Here is a 20,779-nt window from a genome sequence, read left to right as displayed (position 1 = left end):
TTACACAAAGACACTAAAATGAAACATTAGTGCCACCCGCTGTTCTGGAGGGCTGCACGAAGTTAGTCTTTAAACAGCCTGCTGGTGTACAGTTTTATATTCACACAGACATGCAGACATATGTTTCTCTATATGTTATATAACCCTTTAAAAACAGGCTGAAACCGATTCAGTGTTTCTGATTAAAGATCGTATCCAGGAGAAGTTGTCTTTTCCCCCCCAAATAATAAATGAATTTTATTTTTAAAATAAAATTTAAAAAAGCGAAAATTCTTACATGTGTATCTATGTTCTGCACAGCAGTTGTAATACTTTATAATATGACCCGTGTATAAAGGTGTAATTCCCTTGTAATTAAATGCAGTTTCTGCGTATGTTATTTGAAATTACATTGTAATTATATTTAGCTACAAATACTTTAGGTAGGTAGGATAAGAGCGTCTCCTTTCCTCTAAAACAGCTGGAAGTTAGGCAAGGTTATGTCAATCCACAGCATGACCTGCACCTTGAAAAGTCCAGTGTTCTTACAATGTAAGATTGGGATTGCATTGCAGATTTTTATGCCAAATTATCAAGAAATTACGCAGTACTTAAAAGTACTTAGAGCATAATTTGTGTCTCCTTGACTTGTTATCCCCATGTAGGGACCTACAATTAAGTATTTGAGTTTTATCTATCTATCTATCTATCTATCTATCTATCTATCTATCTATCTATCTATCTATCTATCTATCTATCTATCTATCTATCTATCTATCTATCTATCTATCTATCTACCTACCTACCTACCTATCTACCTACACTACTATTTCCCTCCTTATTAGCACTGATTTTTAAAGATGATTCAGAAGTCAGTGCAAAGGTGCTGCTTTGTTTGTCAACTGCTAAATAAAAATCATATTTAAAGGAGAAAGTCAAGTGTAAATCCACTGTAATCGTTATCCTCCTGTGACTCACCTGGATGAAACAAAACATGTGTGACATGAAACCCGCTTGCGTGTTGCACTTTCCAATTTAAAGGCAGACTTTTGTGTTACATAAGAGAAGAAACTAAACAACAGATGGTGAGCAGGCATTACTTTTCATTACTCATTTCACAGTTGACAGGCTCCCTCGGATGCATGCAAGGTCGTCTCTGAACGTAACATAGAACAGACATACTTAACAGTCACATGCTTGGACCTTTACAGTTCACACAGAATTTCCCCAGTGGTTTCATAAACCACCAAAAAATATGAACAAACTGAGTTTAGTGCACTTTCCCTTTAGATATGCATAGTGAACCATCATTTAAATGATTAAAACAGGATATGCAGTACCATTTATCTTACAAAATGGCTAATAAATAGAAATAGTTCAAATTCAGTCTGAGAACAAAGATACCTGAGCAAGATGCAAAGCTACATGAAGAAAAATGCACAATGAGTCTGCTGCAATAACCTGATGACGTGTTCGCATCCTGAAGGAAAAGAAACCTTTAACAAAAATGTAAAAGTGGCATTATTGCATTGCTGTCCTTTATTTTTACATGCACGGGAAATGAGTTTTTAAATAAGACAATGCATATAGATATATATGTATATATAACATTAGATTTCATCAAAACAGCTCGCAGTGAGGCTTTGGAATTGTAAGGCACATTTAATTACCTGATAATTAACTCTGAAGGTAGTCGCTCCACTGAGGATGAGCAACAAAAACTCTGGATTTCCCTCCTAAATAAGATAAAGCTGTGTATCTATAATACACTGTGCATGTGGAAATGCTCACTGAGCTTCAGCTTGTCCACAAAATAGAAATGTGAACTTCAAGGTTTTCTCCCAAAAAACAAAAAAACCCCATCAAAACAGTAAACTGACTTCCAGAAACGTAAAGGACCACTCCATCTTATTTTCATCAGACTTGCATGTTTCGCCAAGCACCTCATCAAGCATCATTTCCTTTTTGTGCTTTTTGTTCATTACTTGTCCCTGCTTCCTCTCACACACAAGTGTCTCATAAGTTAAAAGCTACAGTATAAGATAAATCCCTGGATTCTTGTGGTGCTAAGGTAACATTTCATGCAATCAAGTATTAAAACTTGTAGTCCAGCAGGACATGCACAATGCTTATCTAATCCTTTATTTTTTTGTTAAGTGAGAAAATTTAAAGATCCTCGTCGTCTGTTTTGGGTGAAGCCGGCCTGGAGGCGGTGACCGAGTCTTGACTTTTCCGTCTTGCTTTTGGAGAGGACGCTGGCGGCAGTGAGAGTCTTCTTTTTACCGACAGCAGCCTGAGGATCTCGCTCACCTGAGCCTCGAGCAGCGACAGTCGCCCGCTCAGTATCTGAATGTCTGCTTTCAGCTCCAGCTTGGCCGCGTGGAGCGTCGCTTGAAGTAGCGCTTGTTCAGACAGCGGCTGCACGAATGAGTGTCTGAGGGAGACCTCGGCGTAAACCCCGAGGCTGTGCTCAAATGGATTTCTCTCCATGGGGCTCCTTTCCATCGGGCTTCGCTCGAAGGAGCTTCTTGAATCTCCTGCTCGGTCGATGCGTGGATCGCTCTTTGTGATACCACTGTCGCAGGAGTCAGTTTTGTGCAGGGCGCTTGTTTCCTCACCTGCGCTGTTGCTGCCCTCTCCACCTCCCCCTGATTCGTGGTTCTTTTTGGGGGCTGCAATCTGTTCTGAGGACTGCGATCCTTTCGGCCACTCGTCTGCTTTCTGCGTCTGCTTCTCCTGCCCGACAGGAGGACGTGCTGGCTCAGCAGATGTGGCGTTTCTAAACTTTGCCCAGCCTCTCACACCTCTGCCGCTCCCTGCGTTACCCTCTCCACCTGCACCACTGCTCTGACCAAACCGGCTCTCTGGACAAGGCTTTGATACAGACCCCACCGCCTCCATTGTGCTCCTTTGCTCTGACTTTTCGGGCATGTTGCAATTGTTCCCCCCTCCTGCTGAGGTGTTGTCCTGCCGCTGCTGAGGAGATACTGAGTGACTGGGCTGAGTGTAAGAGTTTGAGTCAGTGTGGTGCTGGGGGTGCTGCTGCATCTCCACCTGCACGCAGTTGTGATCTAAGTAAGTGTTGGACTCTCCTGTTTGAGCGTCTCTGTGCTGTCTGAACTTCTGGAACAGCTTGCGAACCGGGTGGTCTTCGGGAATGGACAGAGTCACGTCACTCTGATGCTCCTGCTCCCTCTTCACATCGGCAATCTTCCTGAAGATGACCTGCAAGAGGGAGAGTGCGTGCATGAGGACACTGATACAGGACACACTGTAAATTGTAACTTACAGTGTGCATGCTCTAGTGCTCGACCTGAACGAAGCAAGTTGTGCAATGTCCGTATAATGCAGCTTCAAAGCAAGGACAGCTGCCTGCAGCTGTTCTGAATGCTGAAATATTTATGAGCTGAAAGCAGCAATGCACAAGGGAAACTGATAATGGAGCAACAAGTCAATAATGGAGGACAATTTAGGCTCTGAGTCTTTCCTGAATTCCCTCTGAAGACAAAGAAAAGAAACGTCAATAAACTCCAAGCGTCTCACTGCCTTCCGATACCACTCTGGTAGAAATTTTCAGTGCTGGCGTACCTGAGAAGTTAATCTGTGAAACACTTACCCCCATGAATCCCAGGTTAAAGCCCACTGTGTACAAAGCTCCCACTCTGTCATTTCGACTGAGTGTGAGCTTGTATTAATAGTTCAGTAGTTAGTATCCACTTGTTTAATATTGTTTTCAGATTAATCTGAAACTGACTAGTTTAGATGATTAGAAATAGATAGAAAACCAATGTAGAAGACAGCTACTCAGCTGCCCATAAGTAATCTACAAAATGCCTAGGACCTATGTTATTAAACATGCAAACAAGTCTTAAGTCACTGCTTATTTCTTTATATTTTGCTTTAAATAAGTCAGACTGTCTTATTGTTATTTTTTAAAGTGGTCTTGAGCAGTGTCTCTCCAGGCTTGGCTGCTTGTTTACTCATTTCCAGTCCAGTAACAGGATGTTAAGCCACTTTACAATGTCCTATGAATCATTCATGTTAAGACCTGACACAGGACCTGAGAGATGAAGGACCTGAAGCCTCCTCAGAAATGGCCTCAGTGGAAGAGTGTTTGTCAAGGAGCCACTCTTAAGGAAGTAAGACAGGCTGAGGTATGCCAAATTACACAAGAACTGTGCTAAAAGTCAGTGGCAAATGTCCCAAACACACTGCCAATGCAGTAAAAACATACCTGGATAGACAAAACACACAATCAAACACTATCAGAATGGATTGGTCTCCCCAGAGCCCGCACTTCAACATTACTGAAGCAGTGTGGGATCATTTTGATAGAAAACTGAACAAAAGGCAGCCAAAATCCAAAGAAGAGCTTTGAATTTCCTTCAAGAAGCCTCGAGACTGAAGACTACTTAATAACAAGAAAGCTTGTCTAAGAGAGGCCGTGTTGAAGAATAAAGGTGGTCACACCACATACTGATCTTAAAGCTCATTAGAATTGTACACACTCTGTTTTTGCCTCATATACTGTATACTGTCCATGTATGTTTGCACAGGCTTCAATAAACCACTGCACCTATTTCCGATTTTCCTAACAAAATATAAAGAAATGAAGAGGGCTTGAGACTTTTGCAAAGTTCAAATACCTGCCATGAATCTCTTAACATGCAGCTGTGATTTGACTCATGAGTCTGTTTAATTCCTTCAAATTTTTTTTTGTTTTTTGTTTGAGAACAACTTTTTTAAACCTACATCAGCAGAAGTATTTCATACATCCCAGTCCTGAACAAAGAACACAGACTACGCGCACTGGCATGACTTGATGCGATATGAACATCCATTAAGAACTTAAAAGATAGTATTACAGCAGAATGTATAAGAAACCTACTCTTGTGGCTGGAAAGCAAAGCATCTCAGTGCTGTAGTGGAATCAATATGTGTAGCCAGGAGAACCTTTATGAAATATTAGAGCCTTAGTTTGGACCGGCTAATTGTTCGAAATAGCTTTGCACTAATTTTTTGTCACTGTCCTTTTTACAGATAGGGGAAACCTGGATGGAGACAGTGTGCATGTGCAGATTTATTTACATTTATCCTCTTCACATTTGAGCTGTTCACTCTCAGTTTGTAATTTGATAAAAAGGCTTTCTGAGTGGTCGATACAAAGACAATGTGATATGTATATATATATATATATATATATATATATATATATATATATATGGAAAACTGCATACAACTCTGCATCGCACTCAGGTATTCCATGCTGCCCAGCTCAAGGCCACAGCACATGTTGTATGAATGAAGTCTCATCTGCAAAGAAGGGATTTGATTCTAATTTTTGTCTGTGATTTACTGCTGGCAAACCTTTTCTTTCTCTATTTGTCCTTTTATTTTAAATTTAAATTTCGATCATTTATGTACTTGATACACATATAGATATGTGTGTTTAGCATAGGTGCGGCAAGACGTTGTTGCAAAATGCTTTGCAATCCAAACAAAATAAGAAAAAGTTTTTTTTATTCATACTGTCAGTTGGTGAAAAGTTATGGTTAGAGATGTTCCTGTGTACCAGGTTTGGTTGCTCAGCTCTTGATTATGTAGGAGTTTGTAGATGGAGAGTTTATGTTGTAAAGAAGCAGGTTTGGTTGCATTGCATTTGTTGTGGATTGTAAAGAGTGATTCACTTGCAGTCCGTTACACTTTGGTAATTTTAGTAGTGTAATGTACAATGTTGAAGTCCAGCTGGGTGGGAGCTGTGCACCCTGTTATCCCTTTTGCCTATGACAACAAAACGCAATCAGCAATCCCTTGCTTTAAGCTGACGCTAACACCCTTTACTAAAAGACAGAACAGTGAAAGTTTTACCCGTTTTCGCAGGTTACAGGTGAGGATGAGGTTGCGGGAGAAAGAGTTGGCGAATGCGGTGTAAAACTCCAGCACCCGCATCAGAGCCTCTCTCCGGATGACGTGCAGATCGCAGTACGTCAGAGCGCGCACATTCGCACAGGCTCGAGCCAACGTGGTCTCTTTCCAGAATGCATCTCCAAACACGTCACCTTTACCTGAACAGGGCCAGATATCATATAAACATCTGTTGGCTCAGATAAATATAAATAAAATTGGATAAAGTCGAACACATATAGGTTGTAAAGCATAAAAAGGACATCAGAAAACTCTGCACTGAAACAAACTTTGCTCTAACTTCAACTGAGAGCAGCAGGTAAAACTTGGCTTGGTCTATTTCACAATATTGCCCCGGATTACCTAGTATTGCGATGACCTCGTCATCTTGGATGACTTCGAGTGAACCCGAGACTACAAAACAGAGCGTATCAACGCTCTCCCCGATGTGGAAGATGAGGTCTCCAGGTGCGCAGTGTGTGGTCTGAAACTCCACGGCGAGAGAGCGCAAACAGCCGTCACTTGCCAGGCGAAAAGCTGGATGGTCATTGAACACCTGTCTGTTGAGGTGGACGCAGATGTCTGCACGCATGTCTTTAGGACAGATGGAGAGAACCTGAAAGGGATGGTGAGATTTGTGCAGCAAACACTTAATGCATCATCACTGGAGGACATTAAATATGTAGCACATTTCCGCTGCTCATTTAGCAGATGTATTACTAAACGTTTTAAAAATAGAACTGCAGAGACATGAAAGCTGCTTCTTTAAATAATCTTTAAACTCCAGATGTTGGACCATGTGATCTGATTTACTTCATGAGAACAACAATGGTAATGTTGTTACTGACTGCATGGAGTGTAGAAGTTCAGGACCTAAAAGGCAGATATGGGAGGCAGGCAAGATTTAACCAAGGGCATGCACTTTGATTAGGTTGTTGCAAAAGCCCATAAATGAAAACAAGAAATCCAAAAGATAAATTCCAAAATGTAAAACCAAACTATGTCTATAGGCACATGAGAGAAAGCACATGGGACAGATACGCAGATGCTAAAACAAGAAATGAGGGGAAGACAGCACTATATATACACAAAGGGGTAATCAGGGAAATGGACATGGGAGGGTAACAAGCCACAGGTGAAATCAATAAGGGCAATGACGCAACGGAAATAAAACTGAATGCAAGACAGTGTAACCAAATGAGTAGTGTAAGCAACAAGAAATAACTAACAAATACAGGGGTTAAACACACACCTACACACTGCAACCCCCCCGTGAACATACCACACTGGGGTGGTTGCAGGTTTAGTGGCATTAGGAGAGCTGAAATTCCAGCAGAGAAGAGTCATTTTTAATGGAGCAGGCCAACTTGTTTTCTCTTATGGTGGTATGACAACTATGAAGTCAGAACCAGTTAGTTTAGCTTGTCATAAAGAGTGGAATCAGTTGCAACCAGCTAGCATTAAGTTGTCAGACTGTAACAAAACCAGAGCACTTCAAAAACCAGAAATACTTTGCACTGAACTCAGCTCACAACCAGCAAACAGTCTAGAAAGTCACCAAGAAGTAGTCCCACGTAGGGATGTCACAATAATGTGATGCTGGCATTGATATAATATAAATTTAAAGGTCACAACAAATGGTGGTGGTGGGCAGATTTTGCTACCATACAACGAGTTTACCCCACCAAGCCAATTATAGCCATGATATTGACCAGCTCATATAACACTGTAAACACTTTAAAAACCTTACTTTTTAAAAAGAACTAGTGATTATTATGGAGGCAATTAACAATCTAAAAACTAAAGTAACAATTTGCTACCACTCTGGCTTACAACATAGCCAAATATGCAATGGATGTACGTCTGTTTGACCTTTGAGGCATGTAATGTCTTACATTTTGAAGGTTCTGTGACTGATTGACTTATTTCTTTACCTTACAGACCTCTATATAATCAGAATGGTTTGATAACCCTACAATAACAGAGATGCTAGGTTTTTAAGATCTTACGATTAATGTCCATCTTACAGTTTCAGCAAGGAGCCATCTAACTGGTTCCAAAATGACAATGACCCCAAACATACAGCCAGTGATATTAAGAATTATTTCATGCAAAATGCAACAAGGTGTCCTGCAGCAGATGATTAGGGCTTCACAGAGCTGAGATCTCCACATTGTAGTGTCAGTCTGGCATTGAAGGGACAAACAGAAATAGCTGAGGAGCCTAACTTCATGGGACTATGCTAAGATCTCCAACATGCTTTGAATAATCTGACAAGTATGCTGGAAAACTGCATTGGTATGTATCTGACAAGTAATTGCACATCAGTTTGATAAATAAAAACATATTATGACATTGTTTTTTGAAAGCACCCCCACATTTTTTAATACCTGAAACTTTTTGCACAGATTTGTACCTTGTCTGTGTCAATGCCCTTCGACATGGCCCAGGTGGAGACGATGAAGTCCATGACCCTCTCGCTCAGACCTTTGGGAACCTGGTAAAGCTTAAGGAAGTCACGCACATTGTTGAGCATCTCGTGGTAGCGATTTGTGTTGGTGTACATCTGCTGAAAGATGGTGGTGACGTTTCCAAAGATTGTGGCATATAGCAGCGCTAAAAGAAAAGACGGAAGAGCAAGAGTTCATCTTATTTATTCAAATCTAATTTGACATGAAACGTTTTCATTCATCCGTCTTCTTCCGCTTATCCGGGACTTCCCTGAACATGACTACCTCTTCCAGCTCATCTGGGGGGGACAAGTCATTCTCAAGCTAGCCGAGAGAAATAATCTCTCCTGCGAGAGATAAACACTTTTAGATAACAAATAATCATATTTATGGGATCACAGTATCCAACTTTCATACCTCAAATTTAGAGTTAAATATTGTTGAGGAAACTGCCTATGACAAAACGCTTAAGTGGAATATATGTGTGATTAATGGAGTATAAAAATTATATTTGGATTAAAGATTAAATAATTAATTAAGATCTAATCCAAAACTTTATTCCCTTAATTTTTTCCACTTGTCCAATTAAGGGTTAGTGTCCCAGCTGTTATAGAGCAAAATTTCAGGTACACCTTGGAGAGGTTACTAGTTTATGACGGGAAAAAAACGGAACATGCTGATATTTAACTGTCCTTTAACTGTTTAAGTGTTTTCCACGCTACCGGCTTCCACACAACCACGTGAAGACTTTTTCCCTCCAAATGACATTCTAGGGACAAACCAGCTCATCTACTTGCCTTTCTAGACCTTTGGGGACTTTTGTGACTTATCATAAGGTCAAAGGTAAGGTTTCCACCTGATGAGGAGTTAACCTGTAGACCCTGTTCATGCAGAACAGTTGCTCCTCCAGGCCACTCTGAGGGAAATCTTGTTAGAGCTCATCTGCAGTCATATGAAGTCTCATTAAAGACTCTTCTTTTTTCTTTTTCTTTTGATAATCACCAAATTATGCCATTTGATTATGATTGCTCAAACCTTTGCTTGCCACTCTTTATTACAATCCCCTGATTTATACATGACTGACACTTGATCAATGATGCTGTAATTACATAATCGATGGTGCACAAATGAAAGTAATTTTAAGATTTCAAAGATTTTACAGTGATAGAAAAACGAAAACCTTAAAAACAATGTGGATGTCCATCTGACATGATGCTGTAAAAGCACTACAAGCATATAATCATTATATATTGGTTCTACAATAATATAGTACTATTTGTATTTTACATTTTGGATAAACTCTTTAGTGAATTTTATTTATTTATTTTTAATAATTTTGTTTGTTTTGTTTTGTAATTTACTGAAAAGTAAATATACACAGAACAGCACCGCTGACAGTGCAGTTTTCATGCATACATAGCCTGATATACACAATGAGGGATGGGCTAACTCTTTATGATATAATTTCTAATCCACAGTTCCTGGGTAGGAGTGCCGTGCTGCAGTGACCTCAAAGAGTCACTCAGCATCTCTTATTGTGAGGTTTTATCCACTCAACGGGAAAGCTTCATCTCCGGTCACCACAGCAGGATCACAGAGGTTAGGATACATATCTAACGTGATGGCTCATTGTCCACTTACTACACCCGAGCCTGCAGGCAAACTGGCCCTCTCTTCGATTCCTTCTCCACTCAAATAATTACCGTATCTATAGCAGGAGATTTATGCCCCATAATTGAAGCCGACACGGCAGTGTGACTGAATGATCATCGTGATCCAGGCGCCATCAGAATAATGGGTGTTTACTTTTGACTGTACGAAGCTTGAAGCGTGGCTGTCACTTTCTGTGTTCTCACTGGTTTTATTGCATCCCTATACATGCTGTTTTAGAGGGATGGGCCAAAGGTTAGTGCACAAAGGTGAGTGATGACCAAGGTACTGCAGAGGCACTGAGATTAAAGGTGAAGCTATTACTCTGTGTGCAGTGTGTGATGAAAGCTGCAAACAGGCTGGAGTAAAAATAAGCCTTTCTATTTTGGGGAATTGGAACCACAAAAGATTACTAAGACACCAAAGATATAACTTAGGAGCCATTAATGTAGTTACAGTACTAAGTTCTAGATAGTTTTGAAGTTAGCTAAGGAATATGGCGTGACTTATACGTAGACTTATATAACATAATGCATCGTTTCTAAGTTCATGTTACACAAGACTCTCTATAAGCTTCATCCTCATCAATTTGACAGTCGTGTCCCATTAAATACTGAAAGTCACGCAACACAGAGAATGTAAAGAAAAAAATATCTGTATTTGCTGAAAATTTTAAAGGTAATTCGGGAATAAATTAAGTCTTTAACTTTGACTTTCTTCATGAAGTTTCTGCTGACCATGAGAAATACAGAAGAATGGAATGATATTTATTCCCTACATTGAAAAAACGACTGACTGAATTAACATGCAATACTTTTCTGATGTGACGACCAGCCCTCAGACAGACATTCACAGAGCAGGCTGTGATGGGCGCTGAACATGTCACTTTTGATTATTGACAAAGCCAAAACTCAGAGTGGTTCAAGCACCGAAGCTGCAGCTAAACGTGAAACCATGACCAGAATGAAGAGAGGAAAATGTTGTCTGTGGATCATTTAGCTCTATAAGGAATAAATACTTACTTCACTTTCTTAATATTGAATTCTGTCATTATCGAAATGTGATTTTAAATAATAATTAACTGTCAGTTTGGTCAATTAGGGTGGCAGGTACAGATAGACAACCTATTGACATCCCTGATTCAGAGCATGCTTCCAGGCCTTTAGGAAGAGATTTTCTACTGAAAATGTTTTTTAATATGTTTTAAATGGACGTCTTGTTGATGTTTCTGTGATGCTGATACACACACCAGCCAATCACATGACAGCAGCTCAGCGCATTTAGGCATGTAGTCATGGTCAATTTGACGTGCTGAAGTTCAAACCGAGCATCAGGATGGGGAAGAGAGGCGATTTAAGTGAATGTGGTGTAGTTATTGGTGCCAGACGAGCTGGTCTGAGTTTTCCAGAAACTGCAGATATAGTGGGATTTTCCCGTTCAAACATCTCTAGAGTTTACAGAGAATGGTCTGAAAAAGAGAAAATATCCAATGACTGACAGTTCTCTGGGTGAAAATGAAAATTTTCTGGGCACACTTTGAGCCGCTCAGTCTACATGAGTATTGTTGCTGACCATGTCCATCCCTTTAGGAACACAGTGCACCCATCTTCTGATGGCTGCTTCCAGTAGGATAACACATCCTGTCACAAAGCTCAAATCATCTCAAACTGATTTCTTGAACATGACAATAGGTTCACTGTACTCTCAGTCACCATATCTCAATCCACTAGAGCACCTTTGTTATGTGGTGTAATGGGATGTTCAGCTGTCAAATCTGCAGCAACTGTATGATGCTATCACGTCAGTATGGACCAAAATCTCAGAGGAATGTTTCCAGCGCTTTGTTGAATCTATTCCTTGAAAAATTAAAGCAGTTCTGAAGGAAAACAGGGGCCCAACTCAGTCCTAGCAAGGTATTCCTTAATAGTGTCCACTGAGGACACATTAAAAGGTTATCATGCAACATAATAAAGGAAGTTTCAATAAATAAAGGTAAATGGTTCAAAAATATTTTGTGAAAACAAGAAATTCAACTGATTTGCAATGTTTCACTTTCACTTTGTTGAAAATGTTAAAAAGAGACGGCAAAGTCAACTCTGCCATGAAATTTTTCAATAGTGGGTACATAAATATATTAGTGTCTAAGCAAAGTCATCTCTAAATACATTAATAATGCTGTATACTATGTTAACTATGTGTAAAAGCAGCCATGTATTGATCATAGAGTGCTGGGACTTAATATCCTGCAGAGATCCTCCTCATGTTTTAGAACATACATACCATATGTTGCTTTACTGGCAGCTGGTAGATAGCCAGCAGGACTGTGGGGAGCACGTTATCTTGACTACCGTGCAAGTAAGTGGAACCAGACTGTTTCATCTCCTGCAAGGTTCAACTAGCATATTATGAATGGATGAATGCACGAATGACATCAAAGTATGTATGCTTTGTTTAGTGTGGAGTGATGGGGAGACAGGGCTGTTTTTGTTGTTACAGAGCTGTTGTTCTGGTTAACTTCACCCACAAGTGATGCTACTGAATATGGTTAAAACATCCTTTCCCAGCTCCAAGTGCAGTTTAAAACTCATGGATTGTTCCATTATATGGCTGTATCACTTTATCACATTTTGGCTGCTAGTTAAATGTTTCCTGTGCCATTTTCAAAGGTTTTGTGAAACCTTTGGAGAAACTGTTAAATGTGATGCATGTTGGAAATACAGTGTGTGGTGACTGAGTACTCACAGCCCACCATCATCATAGCCACGGAGAAAATCTTCTCGCCATCTGTTGTTGGAGCAATGTTACCAAATCCAATGGTGGTCAGGCTAGTCATGGTGAAGTAGAGAGAAGAAATGTACAGCGTGTCTTTGTTAGGACCTCCTTCCCATCGGCCATTACCGCTAGTGTTGTAGCGGTAAGGAGTTCCAATACTCAGTGCCAACTGGTAGAGCCAGCTGTCTGTCTTAATGGTGTTGGTGGTCTCATCGATGACCTCGTGGTCCCCAATGCTGTACCAAATGCAGGCAAGCCAGTGAGCCACCAGGCCGAAGACACACACCAGCAGGACCAGGACCGCAGCTCCATACTCCAGGTAGTGGTCCAGTTTTCGGGCTACGCGGCCCAGACGGAGTAGGCGGATGACTTTAAGGGAACTGAAGAGGCTGCTGAGACCCTACAGAGAAAGAAAGTGATATATCTAAGCTACTTTTTGGAACTGCTTAAGACAGTGGCAAATACATTGTACATCAGATGAAAGCTGCATTAGATATCTTATCTTATGTTAAAATTTTACACCGGTTTTCATTTCATGATTAAAATGATATCACCTTAAGAGAAGAAAATATCTGTCAAGTCAATAAAACAAGTTTAGAATGTGTAAAATCATTAAGAACAGAGGGTTCATGTGACTGGTGGATTTAAAGAGGTGCGCTTTGAGAGGGAACTGCAGAGTTTAGGGGCAGAGCATCTGAAAGCTCACATTGTATTTAGTTTAGGGGAAGGGACAGTGAGATGGAAGGAAGAAGAGTGCGAATGGGTGTGTTGATGTGCAGATGTTTAGAGCGGTACTGCAGGCTTCAAAAGTGACGAGTCGAATGTTGATATCAATATGATATTTAACCGGAAGGCAAAGAAGCTGCTGATGGACCTTTATAATGTGACTAACAGAGGGAGTTCTGGTAATGATCCGAGCACCAGGAAGAGAAAAGACCTCAGAAGAGTTGTCAATAGGGAGGGAAACACTTACATTTACACAAAGTGGATTGGTGTCAGTGAGGAGAACCTTGGTTTTATCACTTTTCGATTTGACAAAGTTTACAGGAAAACCAGGATTTGATTCCCTGGAGGTAAACATATCTCTAAAGTGGTGGTATGAAAAGTGGTGGGACATTTGGTGAACAGGCGGAGCTGGGTGTCATCAGCATAACATTGGAAACTGATATTAAATCTATGGAAGACATGACCAAGAGGAAGTAGAAATATGATAAATAAATAGAGAATAAAAGAGGCTCCAGGACAGATCCCTGTGGGATGCCAGTGGAATTTAACATTTTTGAGTTGAATGAACGGAGTGTGACTGGAGTTGTTACATTTTGTTGTACATGGAGATGTTACATTTGTCCATGTACAAAAAAGACCATGTATATCTCCTTAAAGAGGGGATATTTTTAAAATTGTTAAAATTTGAAAACTCCTGTTACAGCTTGGTTTTGTTCTCGGGAGTCAAAGTTTTCTAAACCTGCCCTACATGATTTCTTTTTGGCCGCTTTTACATATTATTACAACACTGATATTGTAAAATAAAATATTTACATACAGTTGAATACAGTTACAATTACATACAGTTATTTAAATTAGCATTTAAGAAAATTGTCTTATTTTGGCTCGCTCCTAATGTAAATGCAGATCATGTATATAAGATGAATGAATGAAGTCATTGTGATATCACCTACCGGTTAGTGGACTGATGTTTTGAAGCCTTGAGTTTACCATTTTAGCTGACACAACCTTGTTTTTTAAAAACTTTAATGTGATGAGTAAGGGGTAGGTATAAAAAATAAGGGCCATATGCAGGTTTTGCAGTTAGGTGACCAATAACCACGTGACGTTAACTTGTCCACCATTTTGAACATGTGACAGTCATGGTGATGATGTGGGATCAAGTGAAAAATGCCACAGTAACACAAGCGTAGATACTGATCAACAACCATATGGGAACCACTGTTGGTGAAGGGAAAAATTAGTACTCCCTTACTGGTTGTGTGTGGTTGGTCACTCGCTTTTACACCTAAGACCATTTTAGAATCATCAATAAACCTAACCCATGCATGTCTTTGGATAGTGGGAGGAAGCCCCAGCCTCCTCCTGGATTCAAACCCAGGACCTTCTTGCTGTTAGGTCACGGTAAACACTGAATTTTGTAGATATCATTGTTGACAATACTAATGTTCTGGGTGAAAAACTCAAAACAAAGAGCCCAAAGACTCTGCAATGTGATTATTCAGTGTGGTTTTGTCACCATAAGAGATCAATAATATGACCTGATTTCCATCCATTCATCCATCCAATTTCTTCCGCTTATCCAATTCAAGGTCGCGGGGCGGGGGGGCTGGAGCCTATCCAAACTGTCATAGAGCAAGAGGCATGGTACAAACCATATTTATCAGAGCATATTTAAAGAAATACAGAAATTTACTTACTGGTAGAACGGAGTCTTCAGTCCGTGTGCTATTTCTGTGGAAATGTGACTCACGAAGATGACCCGTGGAAGAGGCATGTGTGAGGATATCCTACATTAAAAAAAGAACAGTAAAACAGAAACATTTTAATGTCTACGTGGAAAAACATACCATTGTCTGAGCAATTAATCCTGCATTAAAAGAATTATCTTTATTAAAGTTTACTCACATCATCACCGTTTTCAAAGGCGTTGATGATATCATAGGGCAGGCAGGACAGCAGGTCGATGACAAACCACGTCTTTAGGTAATTCATTCTTATGAGCTTGGCATCTGAAATCACCTCTCCAGCTGGACCCACAAAGGTGGTGTGGAAGTTGAGCACAATGTCAATCAAAAAGATGACATCGACAACACTGTCCACAACCAGCCAGGCCAAGTTGTTCTGCTTGGTCCTGAAGGAAACATTATAGGGTACCATGATGGCAGTGTAGAAGGTGAGGATGAGGATGATCCAGTCCCAAGTGGTCTTGAAAGTGCAGTAGTGGAGGATGATGTGTGGAGGGGTCTTGGGGGCTTCCTGCTTGTACTGAGGGAGAATGTCTGATCCCAGCTGGAGAGCCTTTCATTGAGAGGAAACATTTGCCGTCATGATACAAGAACCTCTAAGCCATATTTAAAAGATTCAGATTCTAGAAAGAAAATTCTGGGTCTTGCTCACCTCAGCCAGTCTGGAGGGCTTGTGGCTGACCTCCGACTTATTGAGTGGTGTTAACTGCTGCACCAGGTTTCGATTGTTGGCCAGTGCTCGTGTGAGCCTGGCAAACTTTGTCCACCCTATCCACAGACAGCAACACAGAATGCACAGGAAAACAACATGGCATCCGACATTATTTAAGAATTAAGAAACATTTAAGAGCAATTAATGTTAACATGTTTACATTTTACTGAAGTTTATGGGAGTATTATGTTAATTTTCTTTGTTAAATGGGCAATAGATATCTTTTGACTTGAACTGAATTTTTGCAGTTGGATAATAACACTATCTGCGTTTAGACTGGTTGCCTACTAGCCTTGCTTTAATTGTGCACTGCTGTCTGCTACCTGCCACAAGCACGACTGCTCAGCCAGAACAGGAAGAGGAGAGAGCATTTGTTTCCTGCTATATGAAATTAGGAATGTTCACAACACTTTAACACTTGGAAACTTTACCCAGCAAAAGAAAACCTGTCCCACTCCCAGAGGAAGCACAGAAGGAAAAGACAAGTGACAGAAACTGAAGGAAAAATAAAAGTGATCCCAATTTCAACTGACATTATTTCTACAAGATTTATAATAAACAAGTCCCGTGTACTTGCACCTACTAAATCAAAGAATCTCTATGTGCTTGTCTCTTTTTCATCTGTTTTGACAAAGAGTCAAACTTTGAAGGTATCCTGATACATACACAAACAAGTGTGGCGCCAAATTTGAAGTCAGTTGCATGAGGGGTGGTCTCATTTTCTTTTTGTAATTCTTCCACAGTGTTTTGTTAGCCAATGAATGGAAATCAACAGGTTTAGACTCTCATACCTGTTGATTAGTATCACCATTATGTTGGTATTGACAGAATGCACCATTTAGTGCTGTGACATCATGTCTGATCAATTATGTCTCAGAGATGTTGGGGATTATCTTACTACAAAAAATGTTGTTGTTGTTGTTGTTTTTTTACATTTTTTCCTGCATTTTTGCAATTGTTATGATCTGTCTCTTTTCACATTCTCTCTATGTTTTGAATTTTCATGTACTTCCTTAGTTTCTTATTTTTAGTCTTTTAGTTCTTTGTTACAGTTTCTGTATATTATGGTCTATTTGTTTTATTTGTGCCTCCTTTTCTGGCATCGTTGTATTTTTACTCAGTTGTATATAGCATTTGTATTCTATTTTTATCTTATTGTATATTTTATTCTATTTTATTCTACTGTATATAGTATTTTATTTTATTCTATTCTGTACAGTTGTGTACTGTATTTAATCTTATTTTATTTTATTCTAATTTTTGCTTCATAACTTTGGCACTGTCCACTTCCTGCTGTGACAAAACAAATTTCCCACATGTGGGACTAATAAAGGTTATCTTATCTTATCTTATCTTATCTTATCTACTTTCTTGTGTCTATGTGTCCCTGTTTAGTTATAGCTTCTCACTTCCTGTTATGGTTTGGCAGTTAACTGTCTCCTAAGTCTTGTTACTAGATTTACTTTTGTCCTCTTGTCTTGTTGTCTTGAATTGATTCAGCTGTGCCTGGTTACCCTTTTGTTTCTACTTTCTTTGATTACCCTGACGTGTATAAATAGTCCTGCCTTTGTTATCTCCCTTGAATGCTCCCTGTTAGTTTTTTTAATTATTATTTCTACTGGCTCCCTTCTTTAGATTTTTGGTGACTTTATTAATGGACTTTGAATTCTGTTTTTTTTTTTTTTTATAACAATCCTAATAAACGGTTATAACGTCAGTCTCCTGCAACTGCATTTGGGTCCACTCCTTAAATGCATATTGCACCACTGCAGATTCAAATATTTAATTATCAATATATGAATAATAATATAATAGTATATAAATTCAATCTTCAGAAACCTGCCACACCCTTTTTTACCTCTGTGAAACAGGATTATTCATACAGCTACCTTCTCCTTGTGCCCTCACAGTCATTTAAATCTGCTTGATGTATGCAAAAAGTCTCTGTGGCACCATTAATCCCCAGGGATATGGCACTGCATAGACTCACAGAGACCACTGACCCGGACACACAACACCTGGACAGTTGTATGTTACACACCAGGAAACTAATGTCTTGTAAGTCAAAGCCACTCATGTGCAATCAAAATCTATAACACTCCTTTGTCTTTAATTGTAATGGCTGGACCTTTAGTGATAACTCCAAACCTTTCAATGTGAAAATGCCAGAAATACAATGAAATACAGAATACTATCAGGTGGAAATTATTGGTGCAGTAACATAAAGTCTCTCACCTCTTGTGGACTCATCGTCAATTGGCTGTTTGAACAGGGTGATGTCTCTGAAGGTGCAGAGGAAAAGCACCACCTTGTCATTTTCATTTCTGATTGGGGCTATCTGCATGTAAAGCCATATTGGTGTTTCTGTGGGAAGCAATCAAAAAACAAAAAGTAAACGACCAGGTATCACTTTTTTAAAAATTTTATTCATTTATTCATTTTATTTTTATTTTTTGTTAAAATCTTGCGATTCTAATTTACAGTACTTACTATTCTTTGTATACAGGAGCACCTCATAGAAATTAGACTCATAGCTGTCAAATGTTTGTTTGATTTTGTCTATCGTATTTTTATCAGTCAGATCACCATACATGAAACTGTAAAATAAGTCAGAGAGGGAAGAAAATATAATGAAACATAAATAACAGATTATGAGTTTCCATAATGTAAGGTTTATATATATACATATATTTGTATACTTCTGGTTTGACTACTTTCAGGTATTTAGATTAGTTCACCTTTTGATAAATAAAAAGTGGAGATTCAATATATTAAAAAAAACAAGAAAAAAACACACTAAAATTGTGGATTTAAGCTTCCAGTCAAGCATCAGAAAGAAAGGTACAGGGTGCTTGAAGAGCATCTTACTTGCATGTGCTGCTCTTGTGCATCACCTCTGCTCTGTGGTATCCAGACAGCTTGCAGAATCCATCATTGCTGTAAACGACTGGCCACTCCAGGATCTGTGCATTTCCCAACAGGAAGCTTGTTTCTGAGACAAAATACAGGAAATTTTACAGACCAAATTACAGATAAAGAAAACATACATAATAAAACACATGCCTTTTATTATTTATCAAATCGCCATACATTATTAAATCACCATAATGCAAGTTTATATTTACTATCGCATATAATGGAAACAAGATGCAAAAGTCATCCACATTTGGCTACCAGATGAGACGGAGAAAAGAAAAGCTGTTTAGGTTCCACTCATAATGCGAATCAAATATTGATGAAGAGCTGAAAACTTCTTCCACTTTACTGCAGTTTCAGAGCAGTCTGCAGTCTTCAGACAAAAGGGTGACTGAAGTTCTTCCAAATTAAATTGCACACTTGAACTTACTGTACATGTTGTTCACTCTGCGGGCTTTTGTGGCCAGACTGTCAGACAACAGGGACTGAATTTCAGATAACCACCACATTACTGAGGTGAAGAGTAAAGTTTACAGACACTGAATCAATGTTGCACCCCTCTATCTGCGTTTGTAAGAAAAGCCTCTCGGTCTCATGAGAATAATGTCCGGTTGCCTCCTGTGCACATAGTACTTTAAATGTTTACACCAGCAGTATAGTTACTGGCTGTTTTGCTGACATGCATTTCCTTTCTGGAACATAAAAAAGGTATACAGCAAAACTGCACTCTACTCTGCGGTATTTGTAGCTACAAGATAAAGTGCCATAAATCAAATTATACATCCCTGAAAAGAACATTAAGACCTTTAGGATTGGCTGCAAATCCAGTTCTTGTAAAAATGAGACTATGTTCTCACATTAGCAGAACTTTACTCCTAAATACCACTGGACAAACACCATGCATCAAATCTGGAGCTGCAGATGGCCTAGATTTCATTCGTTTATGAACTTTAGCTTCTGCAACAATGCGCATAAATAAGGAACAACCTCACAAATGCTCAAACAAATGCTTTAAAATCCTCATATTGTGATAATCATAATATGTGGTGGTGTAAAATTGCACTCATCACATAAAGAATAATCTTTACACTTACTTGATAAGTACGACAATTAATTAGTGTTTTCCTAATTTTTTTCTAGAGCTAATTTAAAAAGCCTCCCATAGGAGCAAACTATAATTTAGATTTTTCATTATTTATCCACATAATTCGGATAATGTGGCTGTTTTTTGTTTTCTATATCAGAAGAAATGTGTCAGTCAACTTTCAGGTAAAAAAAATTCTACTTAAAAGAAAAACAAATCAGCGTTTGCTGATTCTGCTTCCCAGCAAATGGCACAAAAATAACACACGTCGGTATACTTCAGCATCCCAGTGCTGTGTGGTTCCCTGGCTGAGAAATAAAATCGAAAGCATCACTTATTTCTGTTTCCATTGCAGAGTCAAACTCACCGCTGGACCGCCGGACTATATTCTCCAGGAAAGTGTTCTGCGGAGCCACTAACCCTCTCTTGCCCCCATGCATTATGGAGGTTTCAGGTCAGAGACTCAGTGCTGCTCGGTGGTCGTGCTGGTACTAACTGACCCTTCTCTGCTGTCTGCCCGGCGGGAGCCTGGTCCACCGGAGTCAAGATCCCACGGTGGAGCTCTGTGTATCCGGACTGAGGCTTCAAAAATAAAAGCCTCTTTGTAATCATATGGCGTTGGTCCAGATTTGTGGCCAGCTGGTTGGGTGGCACAGAGTCAATTGTAATTAATATCCACCGATGCTTACACTGTAGCCACAATAATCTACACTGGCCCAAATCTGGACTAACTGTTAGTTCTTGATAAAAATAACCTTTTATTTTTAAGGTCTTTTTCTTGGGTATTGCTGGTATTATTGTCTCAGCTTTCCACTTTATATATAACACCGTCCAGACG

At 39.4% G+C, this 20,779-nt stretch overlaps 1 protein-coding gene across 1 annotated transcript; it reads right to left on the bottom strand.

The window, feature by feature from the left end:
• Positions 1-1,075: 1,075 nt before the first annotated feature.
• Positions 1,076-20,510, bottom strand: LOC116310789 (potassium voltage-gated channel subfamily H member 5-like). The gene is made up of 12 exons (XM_031727703.2): positions 20,309-20,510; positions 18,810-18,933; positions 18,432-18,538; positions 18,177-18,305; positions 15,882-15,997; positions 15,390-15,782; positions 15,182-15,271; positions 12,726-13,155; positions 8,300-8,499; positions 6,247-6,499; positions 5,848-6,044; positions 1,076-3,204 (listed from the first exon to the last, which is right to left on the bottom strand). Exons 1-12 carry the CDS (start codon positions 20,379-20,381, stop codon positions 2,146-2,148), a joined length of 3,171 nt encoding a protein of 1,056 aa, XP_031583563.1. The 5' UTR covers positions 20,382-20,510; the 3' UTR covers positions 1,076-2,145.
• Positions 20,511-20,779: the final 269 nt, after the last annotated feature.

This window comes from Oreochromis aureus, linkage group 15 (assembly GCF_013358895.1).
Source record: "Oreochromis aureus strain Israel breed Guangdong linkage group 15, ZZ_aureus, whole genome shotgun sequence".
In the NCBI taxonomy this organism is placed as follows: Eukaryota; Metazoa; Chordata; class Actinopteri; order Cichliformes; family Cichlidae; genus Oreochromis; species Oreochromis aureus.
This window is presented reverse-complemented; position numbering and strand designations above follow the sequence as displayed.

Coding starts and splice junctions, on each gene's coding strand:
- LOC116310789 (XM_031727703.2), bottom strand. CDS start 20,381: ATGCATGGGGGCAAGAGAGGGTTAGTGGCTCCGCAGAACACTTTCCTG. Junction 18,934..20,308: donor TATAGTCCGGCGGTCCAGCG/GTGAGTTTGACT, acceptor ATTTTGTCTCAG/AAACAAGCTTCCTGTTGGGA. Junction 6,045..6,246: donor CGAGGTCATCGCAATACTAG/GTAATCCGGGGC, acceptor GGCCCTGTTCAG/GTAAAGGTGACGTGTTTGGA.